This window comes from Gymnoscopelus microlampas (assembly GCF_963454915.1).
Source record: "Gymnoscopelus microlampas genome assembly, chromosome: 5".
Taxonomy (NCBI): Eukaryota; Metazoa; Chordata; class Actinopteri; order Myctophiformes; family Myctophidae; genus Gymnoscopelus; species Gymnoscopelus microlampas.
Window position 1 is genome coordinate 10,047,270 of NC_139942.1, and position 18,799 is coordinate 10,066,068.

Genomic DNA, 18,799 nt, shown 5'->3' on the forward strand with positions numbered 1-18,799 from the left:
TAGGAGATGCACTTTAAACAGGTACCTTCAATAAGCTGTCTGTCATCCAAATCCACAATGAAAGCAAATCCAAGTCACTCCATCCAGTCAAGCACATGTAACCTGACACCATATAAATAAATGTATTTATGTTATATCTATGTCTGACACCCATAGTACTTTTTTCATACTTTTTGAAATATTTAACTTTAAAATGCAACTGGACTGGATACTGGATTCATCTTTAACAATGTTTTGTATTTTTCCAAATTGTGTCAACTCTTTGTGTAAAAAGATATCGAGTGACTAATGCTTCCTATTAAGATTTCGAAAAGACTTTTAAAAGACTTTCGTAAGGTTTTCCAAAGACTTTATGTCTCATATCTGAATAATATTTGTCACAGATTATAAAATGTTGCAAAGGCAGAGACAATATTCCTTTTGAGATTATTTGTTATGTTTCTGGAGAGGGGGGGTGAAAATAGAGCTGGAACAGAAGCAGAGTTTATTACAGAGGTAAATGTTTAATACAGTAAGTACAGTATGAAACACACAGTTAATGGTACAGACACACAAAATATTTTGTAAGACATTTTGTAGAATTTGTTTTTCTTGACTAAACAGAATACAACTTTTCTAGAAATTGTATTAAAAAAAAGTGAGCAAACAGTAAATAGTTCAATGCCAGTGCATAAACCTCATTTAAAAACACAGTAGGCTACAAAGTGTTCCTATACAATGAAGCAGAAAGCTCATTGGGATTTGCTTTGAATAGTTTGAAAGAAAAATGTCTACTGCAGTATTATCATCATTAGCCTATGATGATTAATAATAATAGTAATAATAATTATTTTATTATGATTATATTATAAGATATAGTCTTATAATGTCAAATTAGTATCTACAGTTTAAATAATTGCAGGCAACTGTACCTGATGATGTTAAAGATGCATTTCACATTGAATTGTTGTTTCTTGCTGAATGGAGGTATTACATGACTGACTACATGCTCAGCAATGTAATCACATACAGCATATAGAATAAATAAAAACTATGTTAACTACTTGTCATTGTACATGAATTGATGAACCAGATATTTAGCTAGTTCTAGAGGGAGCAAATGACTGTAGGCCTACTGTCTCAACAATATGTCATTTTCAACCCAATGCCATGGAAATATGGCATCAAAAGTATTTTAGGTTGCTTTAGTGACTTAAAAACATTTTTATTAGCGCAAGGTGACACTGAAGTTCTTCAGGGTGTTGTGACTACCTCACATTACAGTTTATGTGTGGAGTCACACTGCCCTCAACTGGCAACATTGGTGTACGGTATAGACTTCAAGATTGGTGTGTATTGCATTAGACTTTTTATTTCACACACGAATGCATGCACGCACACACAGTGTATATATAGTAGATGTGTGCATTTTGTTTTTGTTATTTCTAATTATTTTATTGTTTAATGCTGCTTCAAAAGGATTTTTGGTTTATGTAGGCTACCTGTACACAATATGTAAGAATCACCATGAACCTTGAACATTAACCACTGGAGATGACCTTTGACCTCCACATAAGATGGCTTATTCGTTGACCGGAGTCCCCCACGGGTCTGTACGAATATCTTCGCCGAAGATAACCAATCTAAAAGCTCACAGCACATCGTGTTGTGAGCTTGTAGATTGGCTATTTTCACCAAATATTCACTCCCGGATAGGGACACTATAGGGTTCATGTGGTTAATTATGTTAAAATCTTGCAAATAATGTAAGCTATAACACTGTGTTTGTTTTTCAACGTGGAACATATTTAAGTAAAATGAATGAACAGAACCGTCTACCTGTCCACATAATAGAACCATATCATATTTTCTATAGTGTAATTGAAAATGCATATCTTCCTCTGAAACAGTTTATTATTTCGAAGGTTTGATAATAAAACACAAAAAGAGCAAAAACATACAAGATCATTTATATTCGTAATAAAATCGTCACATTTGTGGATTATTCTCCTGAATGTTTCAAAAACATTCCGTTTGGTTTTTTGATCACCCAGTGCATAAAATGATGATGAAAATGATGATTCCACATCCACACAGCTGTTAAAAACAAACAAAACACATACAGAACCAACTCTTCTGAATGTTTACAGGTTCAAAGGGAAAGAGTGATCTAATGGGGATTATAACACTGACCGTTAACACTTTGAGCTACATTCTGAAATGAAGGTGCCAGAGGTGTAATTTCAGAATAAAATAGGGGTTAATGAATGTATGGTTGCGGACAAGAAAATGCATATCTATAACACGTGTCACATGTCTCATGTAGATGGACGGGCAAGGATTGAGAAGCACTCAATCTTCAGATACATCAGCAAAAAAAAACGGGAAAATATGCATAAAAGAACCAAACGCCTCGCAGCGCGAGGCGTTGTGAGCTTGTAGATCTGCTATTTTTTGCTAAAGCTCTCTTCAGAAAAAGTTTATCATTATTAGTGTGGTACGGTCCTGAGATGCAGCGTTCTACTTCTGGTTGAGCCAGGAGAAAGAGAAAACGTGGCGGGCTCCATCTACCTCCTCGCCGCCGCTGGGATCTGAGGAGGCCTGAAATCAAAGCAAAACATGACAATATTTTCGTTAGTCAAGTGGCTTAAATGCTTTTTTCAAAGTGACCGTTATGATACAAGCACCACCAGGATTCTTAAGGACCTGCTGACGGATTTTAATCCATTAAGACCTGAAGCCGATTCTACATGTCTTCTAAAGCCCAACAGTTTCCTGAAAAACGTATGTTTCTATATCAGTAGTGCTCAAGCTTTTTCATGTCAAGGACCCCCAAAATGATGTATTTGGGCCGCCGACCCCCATCTCAAAATATTTTGTTCCAGGGACCCCCAGAAGCAAATATTTGAGTTAAAAATGTTTATTTTTAACATTTATTCATTCAGGAAAAGTTACATAATAGTGCTGCTTTAATTGTGGCAGGAAACCATGAAATTGGAATCCTAACCTGAAAATGTATTTTATTTTTATTCCGGCCGTTAGCGGAGCGCTCGTTTTCGGACCACGGCAACGTCGGAAAACCCACTCACTCTGTCTCGTGACGAAAAACAAGCGCTCCTATTTCACATGTACGGCTTTTCCACATGAACTGTATCATTATCATATATAATGGTGCTTCTTCACGTCACTCATAAAACATAACAAATAAACTGTCTCAAACTCTTCTATAAACCCATTAAGACCGGGAACGCATCATGTTTAGATTTCTTTGGGCTATTCAAAAATAGCAGATATACAAGCTCATAGCATGGCACCGAGTGCCGCGCTATGAGCCCGTAGATCTGCTATTTTTTGAAAAATCGTGAAAACCCCTCAGAAGCAAAAATGTTTAAAACATATCTACTATATATATATTCAAAGATTTGCACATATTTTCACTTTTTTTTGTCATTTGAAATCTTAAAATGACACACAGATGCGTTCCCGGTCTCAATGGGTTAACTACTTCAACATAAATCAACTAAAGAGCAACGAGTCTTTCACCTGCGGTTGGCCGGCGGTGGCCTGGGACGGAGTCTGGGACGTGGGGAACGCCACGGACGCGGTGGCGCTGAGGCCCTCCACGGGTCTCTGGTGCAGGGACAGAGAGGGCAACGGCGAGGGGTGCAGAGGGGGTATAGCGGCCTGCAGGGGCAGAGGTGAGGGGTGCAGCGGGGGGAAAGCAACGCTCCCTGTCGGCAGGGGAGGGGGCTGAGGGCTTTTGGGAGGAGGGACGGCAGAGCTCCCTGTCGGCCGGGGAGGTTGTGGACTCCTCGGAACGGGGACGCTAGCGCTGGCCGCCGCCGGCTGGGGAGGTTGCGGACTTCTTGGGACGGGGACGGTTGTGGCCCCTAGTGACTGGGGGGGTTGTGGACTCTTGGGCATGGGGAACACAGTGCTCCCTACTGGCGGGGGGAGCGCCGCTGAGCTCGCCATCGCTAGTTCCTCTTCACTCTCGTCGTCCTCCTCTTCGTCAGCTGAAAAACGCAAGCAAACAAACACATATTTAGTGGAGTTCTAGGATTGAGTCCAAAACCCTTATATCGTTGCTGTCCGGCAGAAACCAGCTAACTCCATTTTTCCGCTTTTGCATTTTTTTTCCATAAATCAGTGCTATTGAACACCCTTTACGTCTGTGTGTTGATTAAAAAAATATTGAACCATTGAAAATTATTAAAAAGCGTTTCTGACAAAACCAGCTAACTCCATTGGATCCTCAAACTTTCTGCTAAAACAGCTAACTCCACCAACGGGGGGTGGAGTTAGCTGGTTTTGCTGACTCCAGGCTCCACCCCCTTTTGACCTCCAACCCCATTGAGGTCCATTCAGCTGTTCTTATCAATGATGAACAAAACCTCCTAACTCCACTTTTTTGTTTTGTTTTTGTAATTTCCTGAAAAATGAACATGAGCTGGTTTCTGCTGGACAGCAGAGATATGTAACAAGCTCATGAACTATGTTTTAAATCTGTTGGACAGACCAGGACAAAAGTGTTTTATACTGTGAGGACAAAACTGTTTTATACTTCCCCATAATTTCTGAGGTCTGAACTTTTTTCTGAGCGCCAGATCCCGCCCACTCAGTAATCTGCCCATAATAGCTCAATTAACCTGCCTAGCAACCCTGCGGCTCGCTCTGTCGGCCGAGGCACTGAAGCTGTGTACAGCCAGTGCTGGAAGCAGTGGTTTAATCACCTGGATCTCCCTCCGACACCCTGTGGCAAGTTCGTCATGGAGGTACGGAGGTTTTGCCATTTCTTGCGACAGGTTGTGTTTATGCAGAGTCACTCAGTAATCACACAGGTGTTTGTAACTCCTGGAGATTGGCAACGTGAGACTAGCACCTCTTAACCCTCCTTATCCAACGTCTCTACCACATTCTGTTGGAACGTTCTTCGGCTAGTTACAACATGTGAAAGGTGCAAGAGTGTCTGGACTTTGTGTTGACAGGCCCTGCCGAAGTTCTTAATGACGTTATTTTGTTCTTATTGCTCAGCTTGTCTGAACAAAATGTGGACTTCGGTTGGAGTATGTTGCAGTTGTTTATGGTTAATGTTTTGAGTCTGCATCAAGTCGATTTTTGCTGAGTTTTGAGTGTTTGGTTCCACCCGAGTTCAGTCCCGACAATTTAACCCATTGACTATGACTGTGACAGGTAGTACAGTACATTAGTTTTGTGATTTTCTAGGAATCCATAGGACCCCATTAATTTCAGAACAGTATGTAAGTCAACTTGCAAAGACTTCTATTACTTTTATGATGTAGGTAATATCATTGCTATTGGTATTTGTTGTCAATATTCGGTTATCGTTGCATTTTAAAGCATTGGTTTGAAAGACCTAGCCAAAAAGCTGCCCTGGAGAAGATTAATTTATGAACCAACAGTCTTGACTTGCCACTAGGTCTACATTCATGCACACTACTGTATTGTGTAGCTGAAGCGGTGAATAAACAAAGTGATGTATTTCTGTCGGTTCTTACGTCTGATGAAGCTGAGGATGTGCAGGGCTCTCCTCTGACGTTCAAAGTTGGTGGTGAAGTGATCAAAGTTCTCGTAACCTCGCTCCACCTTCTCCAGGTGAGATGTGTTGGTTCCTTCAATGATCCTAAACAAAACATAACACATTTGAATCAATGTTTTCATTTAGTAACCTTTAAAAAAACTAAATTTTACCACTATGTATCAGTATTAGTATTGTCAAAGCCCTAAATGATAAGCTGGCCAGAGCCAAACCCCCATAACGCTGCTTGTATTTTAATATTTCAATAGGCTCTATGCACAGCAGCCATATTGGAAAGAAATTGGGCCTCTTCTCCTTCACAGGTGTTACCAATGATACTAATGAAGGCTCTGTTCCATTCTGGTCAGGGTGCTGATATCGTGCATGTTGGCTCACTAGAAACACTCCATTTTGGCTCCCAAATGGCCCCTTATGGTGGGTGTGTAACTCTGAGAGGGTGCAAATTTGCATTTGCACACTTTCAGAGTTATGGGGGTCCTTGAAAATAAGACAACCACTGTGTCACACTAAATGGAACAGAGCCTTAATTAGTATCATTGGTAACACCTGTGAAGGTATTGCAGTATTATCTGGACTAGTGCTTCCAAACCTTTTTTGCATGGAGCCCCCATTCTAACATCTGACACCCCTCATTCTAACATCTGACATAGCTGAGACCCCCGCGCATGCACACAATTGCATGCTCATGCATGTTTTTTTTTCATATTATTTTAACCACTAATGCCCTATACTCGTATAACAAATAGCAAAAGTAGCCGATCTACAGGCTGAGCTGGTAGATCTGATATTTTTGCTAATTTTCTTTATAACCCTATACGACTAACGTTGAATGTTATCACACCATTACTAACGCTGTGTTTATTTTACCCAATATAATATATTCCATAAAAAATACCTCTCATAAAAATATAAAAAATATATAAAGTACAACAATATATGGCAAATTGAGGCACTCTTCTTTATAAATGAAAAATATCATCGGGGGGCCCTGTACAAAAGCAATAACCATAATAAGACCTCATGTAGGCAAAATCTGTGAACATTTGGGAATTGTCAACAAAAACAAATGGAGCTGGTAACTTCTACTTTGGTCCACTCATTCCTGGGACATGTGAGCCTTGTCCAGTGAAGGCACAGTCTCCCTACATGACTGACAACTGTGGGAGAGCCACACAATTTTTTTTAACTCTCTATCACTAACGTCGGGTGAAAATCACCCAATCACCCAAAAACCAGGGATGGGGGCAGGGAAACAAGCCTACCTTCGATGAGGTCACTGAGCAGCCTGAAGGTACCCAAGTACCCCAGTACCCCACCTCAGACATCAGCAACACAATGAAAATCACAGAACCATAATTGTGTGGGTGAAAATCACCTGACGTTAGTGTTCTAGCATTAGCAGTGAAGCACACAATGTTAGTGTGCTTCACAATACATTACATTACATTACATGTGAGAGTTAGCTTAGATTTTGTGCAACATGTTTAAAACGACCATCTGTCTCAAAACATACACAGCCTCCTTGTTTGCCTCCCAATGTACTGTATGTCTGTTAGTGTGTTACTATCCACCAGAGAGAGCTGTGGCACAACTCTAGTTTGTCTAAGTTGTGAGTATCGGTTTTAGGACACCCTTGATCCACACACAAGTTCAAAACATTATGCTACCAAATCACGCATGCAATGCATGCTGTACATGGATGTATTCAGGGGCAGGGTTAATGCGTTTGATTAGAAGTTCTTACTTTTGTAGAAGAGGTTTAGCATCCTGAAGGAGACATGAAGAGAGTGTTTAGACTGTTTTCTTTCGTGTGTGTGTGTGTGTGTGTGTGTGTGTGTGTGTGTGTGTGTGTGTGTGTGTGTGTGTGTGTGTGTGTCTCCAAAAGGAGGGCTAAACAATTAGCAAGGTACTGCTCAATATCAGCTAGTATTATAGGAAGCCGCTCAATTTGGAGGAGGCGTTGTTTCCTTTACCCATGATTGTTGTCCGCTGTGTTCGACAAATATGCCATCTTTTGTTTTGTGTGTAACAATGCTCTGCTTTACATGCACTTTGTAACTGGCTGTTTTCCCTTTATCTGACTGCACTGGCAGTGTTATGTCCTTTGTACATCTTGTACTTCTGTTTATGTGGACATAAATAAATATTTCAAATGTGTGTGTGTGTGTGTGTGTGTGTGTGTGTGTGTGTGTGTGTGTGTGTGTGTGTGTGTGTGTGTGTGTGCGTGTGCGTGTGCGTGTTTTTTGTGTGTGTGTGCGTGTCCGTGTGCGTGTGTGCCTGGTCACCTGTAGAAAGAGAGCCATCTCAGACTGGTCCATGGTTTGAATCCCAGTCTCCAGAACCTTGGCCATGCTATCCAGATGCTCCGTGTATCTTCTCCTCAGACACCTGATGCAGTGGTGGAACAATCACTCACATTAGTTACTCCAGTAAAAGTAGCAATACCACAATGTGCAAATACTCTGATACAGTAAAACTCCTGTATTCAAAATCAACATAAAACATGTTATAAGTATAAAACGATTTGGCATAATAATATAGTACTTAAAATATCAAAAGCAAAAGTACTCATTATGCAGAATGTGCCATTTCGCAGCTTTAAAATGTATCAAAATCCTTTGAAAGTAACACACTGTAGATCAGCTATTTTTGAATAGTCAAAGTATAAAATAGGGCTTAATTGGTTAATGTATGTTTTGTAATAATACAAATCTACAAAGTAACTTGTAACTGAAGTTTTCAATTGTAGAGGAGTAAAACGTGCAATATTTGCCTCTGAGAGGTAGCGGAGTCAAAGTATAAAGTATATTGAAAAATGGACATACTCACATGAAATTAAAGTAACTCAAAATTGTACCGTAGTACAGTAGTTGGGTAAAAGTACTTAGTTACCTGATGTAGTCGAGCTTCTCCTCCTGATCTGCGTTGATCTGCAGGGTCATGTCACCCTTCTTCTCCTCTAGGATGGCATACAGGTGGTCAAACGTCTCGCACACCTTCGACTTCTGCCTGCGACCGTTTTCCTTTGAGAGAGAGAGAGAGAGAGAGAGAGAGAGAGAGAGAGAGAGAGAGAGAGAGAGAGAGAGAGAGAGGGTATAATCTACGTCATCCATAGAAGCAGAATCCGTTTTATTGTAACATCACAGGCTTACAGCTGTAAAACAGCGTGTGAAATTCACTTATTTGTAGTTTTCAGGAAAGGGAATAAGAATAGAGATAGAAAGAAAGAACAAGAAAACAGCTCAGATATTCAAATATTCCTGTAAAGTGAAACAAATACATCTAAGCAGCAGACGTGTACATAAGGTGCAGTAATAGAACAGTAAAACATAAAGGAAAGTAATCTGCATAGTAGATGTATGGACTGTAACCTACATCTATGGTCCTGCAGGTCTCTTCCAGTTGTGTGATGATGGCCTGGAGTCGTTCATTGTTTCCCACCAACAGTGATATACAGTCAGTCAGCTCACCCTGAAAAACACACACACACACACACACACACACACACACACACACACACACACACACACACACACACACACACACACACACACACACACACACACACACACACACACACACACACACACACACACACACACACACACACACACACACGCATGCATGCACACAAACAAAGAATATTTCTTTATTCTCATTGTAAGGTTCAATTGTAGGCCAGGCGACGGCAAAGGTTCTGAGATCACAAGAGTCTTTATTTCCTGGAAGCTAGACAGAATCACCGCTGCTTGCCATGCTGTGGTACTAGACTAGATGGAGAGAAACTGTTTTGCTAGAGAGGAAACTGTTTCTGGAGAGAGCAGACAGTGGCTCTCGCTGACTGTTTGTGGGGAAGAGTGTTTCTCAGGTGTGTGGTCGCACCTGGCTCTGAGTCCAACTAGACTCAGCCATCAGTCATCATACCAGTAATGTCAATAAACAGGAAAATATTAATTTGTCAATGTTAAGCAGCGATGTTTGTCTGAGTCCTGTATGTTGGCTTTAAATTAGGTAATGTTCTGGTGTGACACAGACGACTAAGCAGTGTTCTTGTATGAACTTTATAATTGCGTGTTTGTGTATGTATGTATGTACATACAGTATATGTATATATGTATATTCATACCTGCATGTTTCTGAAACAGACACTGAAATATCAACACCTGATGATGCGTATTTGTGGACAAAACAGCTTGAATAAAAATAACACATTGTTATCTTGTCATGATGTAAACTCCAAAATGTTAATGCGATATCTTCCGTAGTTGCTCCGTTGATTAGAAACGGATATTCCAAAAATATTCTCCTTATTGACTTCCCTCTTTTAGCGCATAAAAAAAACTGGATTATCAATTTCAAATCAATGGAGCAACTATTGAAGATAGGTCACCAATATTTGCAGTTACATCATGACAAGGTAACGACACATCCCAAACCTCTAACAAAGTGTCATTGTTCTTTAAATTCAATTTTATACAACCAATTTTATTCTCCATTGAAACAAATGAGTAAAGTGAGCGTTGACTTCTCACCTTCTGCTTCTGGAAGATGTTGTTGAGCGGTGCGACCTCACAATCTTTATGAGCTCCAAACACCTTGCACATGGAACATGTAGGAACGCCACACGTCACACAGTAGATGTTGATCTTCTCCTCGCCGTGTTCCTCACACATGGGCTGTTCCACCTTGGGCTGTTCCACAGGTTTAGGGCTAACAACAAGAACACAATAACAAGGGTCAGCTTATATGACGGGAGCTGATATGATTTGAAGCATGTGCTTCAAATCATTCTAGAGAACCTCTGTCCGTGTACCCCAACTACACTGACCAACTGTATAAGACTGTGGTTGTACTTGTACTGGTCAGCTCCCAGTGACCAATAGTAACAGACTGTGGTTGTACTGGACAGCTCCCAGTACAATAGTAACAGACTGTGGTTGTACTGGTCAACTCCCAGTACAACAGTATTAGACTGTGGCTGTACTGGTCAGTTTCCAGTACAACAGGATTAGACTGTGGTTGTATTGGGCAGCACCCAATACAACAGTATTAGACTGTGGTTGTACTGGTCAGCTCTCAGTACAACAGTAGAAGACAGTGGTTGCACTGGGAAGCTCCCAGCACACTGTTCCAGGGTGTGGAGAATTTAGCAGTCGGACCACGTCTCTACAATAAAAATAGTCTTGTGCTCTCTCATTGGCCTACATTTATAAATAGTCCCAAGACAAGCAGGTCAGCCTATGAGGGCAAACGGCTGGTTAATGTGTGTTGCAACGTCTGCTAGCAATTCATTCACACAGCAGCCAAACCCACTGTTTAATGCATGGTTATTAAACAATGGCTCAACTCGTAGTAAACAAGGGTTAACCCCCATGATTAAAACCTATGGTTAATGCATGGTTGTAAATGCACGGTTAAACTAGTGAATTCATGGATGGATTGTGGACCGGGTCCAATGGGGCTAGTGCCCAGGGGCCCTTGACTATGAGGGGCCCTGGGCCACAAAGCTCATCAATAGTTCACTCTAGGGCTTTCACCAACAAGTCGACTAGTCGACTAGTCGACTAGTATAACCACTAGTCGACCTTGTTGGTACTAGTCGAATAGTTGAAAAAAAAAAAAAAAAAAAACTTTTTTTTTTTTATTTTTTTTTTTAAATTTAGTTTTGAATGCTATAGTAATGGCCCATCTTACTATTATTATTATCCTCCTGACTTTATTTTTTATCAAAAGGGGGTCAAAAGCATGCCCAATAAAAGCCTATTATTGGGCAATGGGGATCCTTGGAGACGCTGCTGTGGTGCTGTGCTGCTGTGCCAGAAGCGCTTCCCTTAAAACGCCATAAAAATAAGGGCAGGAGGATAATAATAATAGTAATATAGTAGTAGGATGGTATTAAAACAGTGTATTTTTTTTTCTTTTTATTTAAATTTCGACTAGTCGACTAGTCGACTACCACTGGGTCAAATTAGTCAACCTGTAAAAATCTCTAGTCGTGAAAGCCCTAGTTCACTCAACTATATAGGTTGCCAGAGCGTCCTATAAGGGGCTGTCCCCTATAGGGGGCTGTCCCCTATAGGGACCAATTCTACAACTGTAAGTTAGGTGGGGAGGTAACAGTGGAGAAAGTGATATGCACTCCTGCACTATATGTACCGAGTTGATCTTGTTACATAGAGCTGCTGTATATCAAAGAAACTGACTTTAAATACATTCGAAGGCCCTTAATCCTTCCCTGCATAAACTATGAACGGTCGGCACCAATACCTGCTCAGCCCCAGTCGAGTAAACCTTATTCCTAACCTTAACCTCAGTAAAACCATGCCTAAACCTAACCTTATTCTTCCCAACCTTAACCTCAGTAAAACCATGCCTAAACCTAACCTTATTCCCAACCTTAACGTCAGTAAAACCATGCCAAAACCTAACCTTATTCCAGTAAAACCATGCCTAAACCTGACCTTATTCCCAACCTTAACCTCAGTAAAACCATGCCTAAACCTAACCTTATTCCCAACCTTAACGTCAATAAAACCATGCCAAAACCTAACCTTATTCCAGTAAAACCATGCCTAAACCTGACCTTATTCCCAACCTTAACCTCAGTAAAACCATGCCTAAACCTGACCTTATTACCAACCTTAACCTCAGTAAAACCATGCCTAAACCTGACCTTATTACCAACCTTAACCTCAGTAAAACCATGCCTAAACCTAACCTTATTACCAACCTTAACCTCAGTAAAACCATGCCTAAACCTAACCTTATTCCTAACCTTAACCTCAGTAAAACCATGCCTAGACCTTACCTTATTCCCAACCTTACCCTAAGTAAAACCATGCCTAAACCTGACCTTATTCCCAACCTTAACCTCAGTAAACCTACGCAAGACCGAGTGTTCCGCCTTGTTGGGCAGAGTGTTCTGAGAAAAAACTGGGGCCGAGTAGTTATTAGTGCCGGGCGTTTCGGTTACCAATGCATGTTATAAACCCACATATTATACTGTATAATGTTCCATTCACCTGGTTTCACCCTGTTTCATCATGTCTATGATATTTTCCACCAGCAGGTTGCGCTGCAGGCCGTAGACTCCATGTCGGTCCAGAACCACCTCATGACGACACGACGGACAGCGGAAGCGACCACCCGACGTGACGGTGTTATTGCTTCTGGTGGTCATGTACGGGTTGGCCGCCTGGAGAGCAAATAAACAAACACACAAATAAATGAATGTTACAGTGGAGCCGCTTCTCGTGGACAGTGGGACACGTACGGGTTTGACGCCTGAAGAGCAAATAAACAGAATCATCAAGAATCCAGAAGGTTTCATTGTCACTCACTACACAATATACTGGAACTACTGTAGGAACCAAATGCAAGTGTGTGACTTCTGAAGATACTGTGCAACATCAACTATAGAACAGTGGTTCTCAAACATTTGTGTGTCAAGGACCCCCAGATTGATATGTATTTGGCTATGGACCCCCATCTGAAGATATTTTGTGCCAGTGACCCCCACACATGATTTGTGTTGTAAAAATGTTTCAAAAATATTCTATAGCAGCTCACAAGCTCACAACGCTTACATATACATTCTACCAAAATAAAGTACCCTTCCTAAAACATGATTTAAATCTTTAGAGATCACTATTCTAACCAAATGATACAAATAGACATTTTACTAAAAATAAACATTTGTATTTACATTGTGTATATAGTGTTATTTTAGACAGTGAAATAGTACATATTGATGTGACGTGTTTTATCAAAATAAAAATGTGCCCAATAGGGACGGCAGGTTTAATGTCGTAAAAATACATTGTTTTATTGAATAGCCTAGTTATTATGTTACCAAGCATAAATAGCTAACAGTCTACATTTTCCAAAAGTGCATGTATTTGATCCAGTTTGAAGCGGGGATAAAACGTATCCCTACCAGACATAAACCTGAATGACAGGGATATGACAGCCCAGGATGCTAAGGTTCATGTGGTTAAAGATAGTGTAAGTGATATTTTTGGTTACAACAAAAAGTAGTTTGTTAAAAGGTTAATGCTCTATACTGTGATCATTTAGTAAAATGGGTCTTCCCCTCTCTCCTGCAGGCCATTTAGTATTAGTAAACACAGATACATTTTCAGGTCAGGATACCTAAGGCTCTATGCACAGCAGCCATATTGGGAATGAATTGGGCCCCTTCCAATTACTTCCTTTACAGGTGTTACCAATAATACTAATTAAGGCTCTGTTCCATTTAGTGTGGCATAGTGGTTGTCTTATTTTCAAGGACCCCCATAACTCTGAGAGTGTACAAATGGAACCAAATGGACCCGGGCCATTTAGGAACCAAAAGGGAGTGTTTCTATAGTGAGCCAACATGCACTATATCAGCACCCTGACCAGAATGGAATAGAGCCTTCATTACTATCAACACATTTGAAGGAAGTAAGAAGAGGCCCAATTTATTTCCAATATGGCTGCTGTGCATAGAGTCTATTGTATCCAATCAGGAGAAAGAACCCCACAAAGATAGCCTAATGAATCAGCTTTTGTTCCAGGTCCACATTTGTCTGCTCATTTTGTGTTTTGTTTCATCACTTCCAATTTCACGGTTTATCCTGTATCCTGTATGATATGAGTCCTCATTGGATACAATTGGTATCCTGACCTGAAAAAGCATTTTCTGTTACTTAACAAACACTCTATAACAATGATTACTATACTATCACAATATAGGCTATAGAGCTAAGAAGAAACACTTATTAGACCTACAAAACCTTTCGCTACTTAGTTTAATAAGAAGTTAACACTTATACTAGCCACATGTAGATTATTAGGCCTGTCACCAAGGCCTATGTAGGTCAGGTGGTTCTCAACCCCCCCCCCCCCCCCCCCAAAAAAAAATAATAATAATAATCATATTTGAACTGGGGGACCCCCCCATTTTGTTTGACTCAGTTCCACAGATAAATATTGTGAAAATAGCAGATCTACAAGCTCACAACGCCTCGCAACGCGAGGCGCTGTGAGCTTGTAGATCGGCTATTTACACAATCTTTTCATCTTTCTTATATTATTTGACAATTTAGTTTGTTGATTACTTTTGATGCAGTCATTTTTCTTTTCTTTCTTTCCTATTCTTGTTTTTTAGGTATTAAAAAGCTCCTATAAGTCCTTAAATTGTCACTTCACTAGCATCTGGGGACCCCCCAAAATCATGTGGGTGTGAGTCGGGACCCCTGGGGGTCCTCCTGACTCACAGGTTAAGATCCACTGATTGTAAGGCTACAGTTCACCATATAATTCACATGACATTCATATTAAAATTCATCATATTCCATACCTGGAAGACATCGTTGGCACATTTCCTGCAGAGGTTGTGCTGGCAGGGCAGGATGACCACAGGCTTGGTGAACACCTCCAGACATATGGGACAGATCAGCTGCTTCTCCAGGCTGTCCTGCATGCTTCTATCTATCTGCACTGGCCTGACCTGAGACTATCACAGCATTGACCCACACACAGGTCCTAATGCAGATCACAGAACCTCACACACAACAATTCAACCAGAACCCAGAAGAATACCGATCAGATCCAGTTAGAGGTCCTCCAGAGTCCAGACAGCTTATGGGAACAGATCTATCTAACCGGCTCAGTCACTGCAGGCTCCGCGACGCAAGCCAGATCTTCTCCTCTTCAAAGTTGCGTCTTTCAGGGAGTTCTCGGGTTACACCGCATTAAGTGCCCTATCGAATTATGTGACCAGTGGAAGTCGCCTACTCCTGTTAAAATGTTTACTTGGGTGGTGGCCTAAGTAAAAGCAGCAACATACCACAATGTAGAAATGGGGTTAGGGTTACTCCTGCAGGATATGCTACATTTTTACTAGAGTCAAAGTAGGCCTACATCCCTACGTTTTTTTATTTAGGCCTATTTTTTATTTGTCAGATAAAATAAATAAATACAAATTGTCAAATAAATAATACAAAATGTTCGTCGTTTTACAGGTGACTAATTGTTATCAAATAAGTAAACATCCTTGTACGTGACTGCTGTGAAATTGAGTGGAGTGTAAAACAGTTAAACTCCCCTGTGGAGTCACTAGATTCGATAGGTCACCGGTGGGTGCGTGACCGGGCTGTGTGTCAGTGTGTGTCAGCTGCTGTTTTTAGAAGGTCGCACGTCTAACGGTTGCCATGTTGACATGTCCTTATATGAAAAGAAATGTCACCACAGCGGGGCCCGGGGCCAGCTGTCTGTAGATAGGGACGATGGGGGGGACGATGGGGGGGGCGCAAAGAAGTGTGTGACTGTGTGTGTGTGTGTGTGTGTGTGTGTGTGTGTGTGTGTGTGTGTGTGTGTGTGTGTGTGTGTGTGTGTGTGTGTGTGTGTGTGTGTGTGTGTGTGTGTTGAGAAATGTGTTGACTGATGTGTGTGTTCCATCAGAGGTGGAAGGAGGAGGCCTACTTGGGTTTTTAGACCAAGTAGGTTAGTATATAAACAGAGTATAACAGTATATAAAATAGTTACAAGGCTTGTATTACACATTTTACTTGATTAAAAGTGTAAACATATTCAATCAAAATATACTGTGACACGTGAGATTGTAGATCTGCTATTGCAATTTATATTATTTTCTTCTGGAAATGTTATTACATTTCTGAAATGAATGATTATTTGTAATTTCTTTGTAGGAAATATTCAGTTTTGTAAAATAAACAAACAGACAACCCCATCGGGTTCTGACCTTATGGTTGACAAAGAGTTAAAAGATGACTGAAAAACGTTGTGTTAAAGAAAAGTGTTTTTATTTCCCTTATACAGTCATACAGTTTCAAACAGAAAGCTTCTGCACAGCTGACAAAACATTCACTTCTATTCACACTTACAGTAGATTTACAACCCACGTCCACGTTGAGTTGCAACAGCAGATCTACAAGCTCCACGATGCATCACGCCGCGACGCTTTGTGAGATTGTAGATCTGCTATTTTGGAAAGTTTGGGGGAAATGTTCACCTATAATAACATGCCCGACAGGGTTGAAAGAGGTTAACATCACAATCCAACTGATTCCAGTACAGCTGCTCACAAACGTGTGATAAAAGACAATCCTGCCCTGGCAAAACATGATGCCATTTCAGCATAATATAATCTAAGATATTTAGTATGTATGTACTGTATGTATCATTTAACCGAATGGAATGTGTTATTCTTTTTTACAGGATGTTTGCATCATCACAGCAGAACCAAGTTCTTCATCTCTATGTGTGTTCTGGCTGTGACAGAGAGCTGATCGTGTTCCGGAAGATTCACCGGAGTTTAACATACAAGCAGAACAGCAGTTTTTCAGGTACGTTTATTACATTCACCTCATACCCAGATTTAACCAGTTAAACCCTATCCACAAGTTTCCCAGGGCGTTGTGGCCATCACTTCCTGTCGATTTGATCCCTAATACCTGATCAAATCGACAGGAAGTGATGCCCACAACGCCCTAGGAAACTTGTGGATACTGTATGGTTGACTGGGGTCCCCCGCAGGACTCTTGGTCCACTCCTCCTCCTCCCCTCCCCCCTAAAACCAAGCAAATAGCCGATCTCACAATTAAATGAGATGCGACACATTGTGAGCTTGTAGATTCACCCCTGAATAGCGTTAAATGGTCAAAGCCCAGAACCTCTGTCCTAAACAGAACTTCTGTCCTGCTTTCACACTATCTCTACAGACAGAATGTTGCCTCACACAACTTTCAAATGCTTCCACCCTAACAGTCTGTACAACAGAAGTGCTCAAAGTCCGCAGAAAACAACCCAGATGTCCCTACTTCCGTTTTGTCTTTGCAATCACAAAACATAAGTCCTACTGTAAATAGTCAATGATAGCTCGCTTGTTACGTTGCCGAAATGGACAGTCAAAAATGTGTTTTAAAGAACGGAAATGAGATGACAGCTTCCTGTGTACAAAGTTTACGAGGTGGTGTTACAGACTATCTGCAGCATTGGAAGATTGTGGAAGAATTGTCAGGTTCTTATAGACTAGTTTCAAAGGAGCCTAGTTTGTTGTAGGACAAATTGTTTAAACGAAAAACACCAACGACAAAAAACACAAAATATCTTAAATTTGTACAAGCTTTTAACTTAAATAAATGAGAACCAAAGCCAAACGCCAAGCCAAACTGTATTTACAGTGACATGTACTGCATATCTGACAGAGAAGGGATAAACATCATTCAAAACATCAACAACACAAACTTCCTCATACTGTACTGCCCCGTGTCCATGTTTGCACAACTCATGTATTAAAAATCCTTTGCTCAAAAGATTATTTTTCAAGCATTTCTGCTTGGGTGCAGTGGAAAGACGAGTAACATGACAAGATAAACATGGACATTCAATCCCATGACACTAAAGGCTTTACCCCCATTAAGACCATTAATAACCAGAAAGGGGCAAGATGCATGTTACACTGAATTCATACCAGCAGCGCTAAGACTAGTCCACCACGATAAATACAATAAACTATGTTGTTTATAAGTGACAGGAGGTTATACGTGACAGGCTGACACTGTGTGTCAACGTGTATCTCTGCTATCAAGACTTTTTCTGGGGCAGCAGTGGCTCAGGAGGTAGAGCGGCCGCTTGGGAAACAGAATGTTTCCAGTTCGATCCCCGGCTCCCCCTGTGTTAGTGGTGGAAGTGTCCTTGAGCAAGACACTGAACCCGATGAGCACCTTGGTGCCTTGCATGGTTTCCTCCGCCGTCGGTGTGTGAATGGGTGAATGCAATGGCCATTGTAAAGCGATTTGGATAAAGTCGCAGTATAAATGCACCATTTACCAAGTAGAAAATTGTGAAAACAAAGATTTATACTGGCAACTGTAGAGTGAAATGGATCAATATTGAGCAACATGATATGTTTGTTGGCTAAAATGAAAACGTTGTTTATAATCAAGCTGCAGGGACCAGTAACAGGCTGTCTCTACATCTCCTCTGCTCCGGTCAGCTGTCCTGATTGGACAGAGCTGCTGTGTGAGAATCAGAATCAGTTTTATTGACAACATCACATCTCCCTGTGTGAGGCCCTGGAGCAACCGGAGGCTGTCCCTACACTGGGGATACGGCATAGAGTCAGGCTGTTTGTTTAGTTGTCTATCTACAGTATCTACAGCTACTAGTTTAAAACTTTAACTTTCTCTACCTCCATACGGCAGTTAGTTTCTGTCCATTTCAAGTGTGTGTCTAGTCTATACATCCAGCCCA

The 18,799-nt window shown here is 40.9% G+C and overlaps 1 protein-coding gene across 1 annotated transcript; it reads right to left on the minus strand.

The window, feature by feature from the left end:
* Positions 1-1,911: 1,911 nt before the first annotated feature.
* Positions 1,912-15,242, minus strand: LOC311044762 (E3 ubiquitin-protein ligase TRIM63-like). Its single transcript, XM_084056536.1, has 10 exons — positions 14,883-15,242; positions 12,562-12,734; positions 10,072-10,249; positions 8,915-9,010; positions 8,432-8,562; positions 7,825-7,927; positions 7,284-7,306; positions 5,499-5,623; positions 3,523-3,995; positions 1,912-2,580 (listed from the first exon to the last, which is right to left on the minus strand). Exons 1-10 carry the CDS (start codon positions 15,003-15,005, stop codon positions 2,500-2,502), a joined length of 1,506 nt encoding a protein of 501 aa, XP_083912662.1. The 5' UTR covers positions 15,006-15,242; the 3' UTR covers positions 1,912-2,499.
* Positions 15,243-18,799: the final 3,557 nt, after the last annotated feature.

Excerpts from the sequence above, each read along its gene's own strand:
- LOC311044762 (XM_084056536.1), bottom strand. The coding sequence starts at position 15,005 with ATGCAGGACAGCCTGGAGAAGCAGCTGATCTGTCCCATATGTCTGGAG. Across the intron at positions 7,928-8,431 it reads GAGAAGCTCGACTACATCAG|GTGTCTGAGGAGAAGATACA; the intron begins GTAACTAAGTAC and ends CCACTGCATCAG. Across the intron at positions 3,996-5,498 it reads CATCCTCAGCTTCATCAGAC|CTGACGAAGAGGAGGACGAC; the intron begins GTAAGAACCGAC and ends TGCGTTTTTCAG.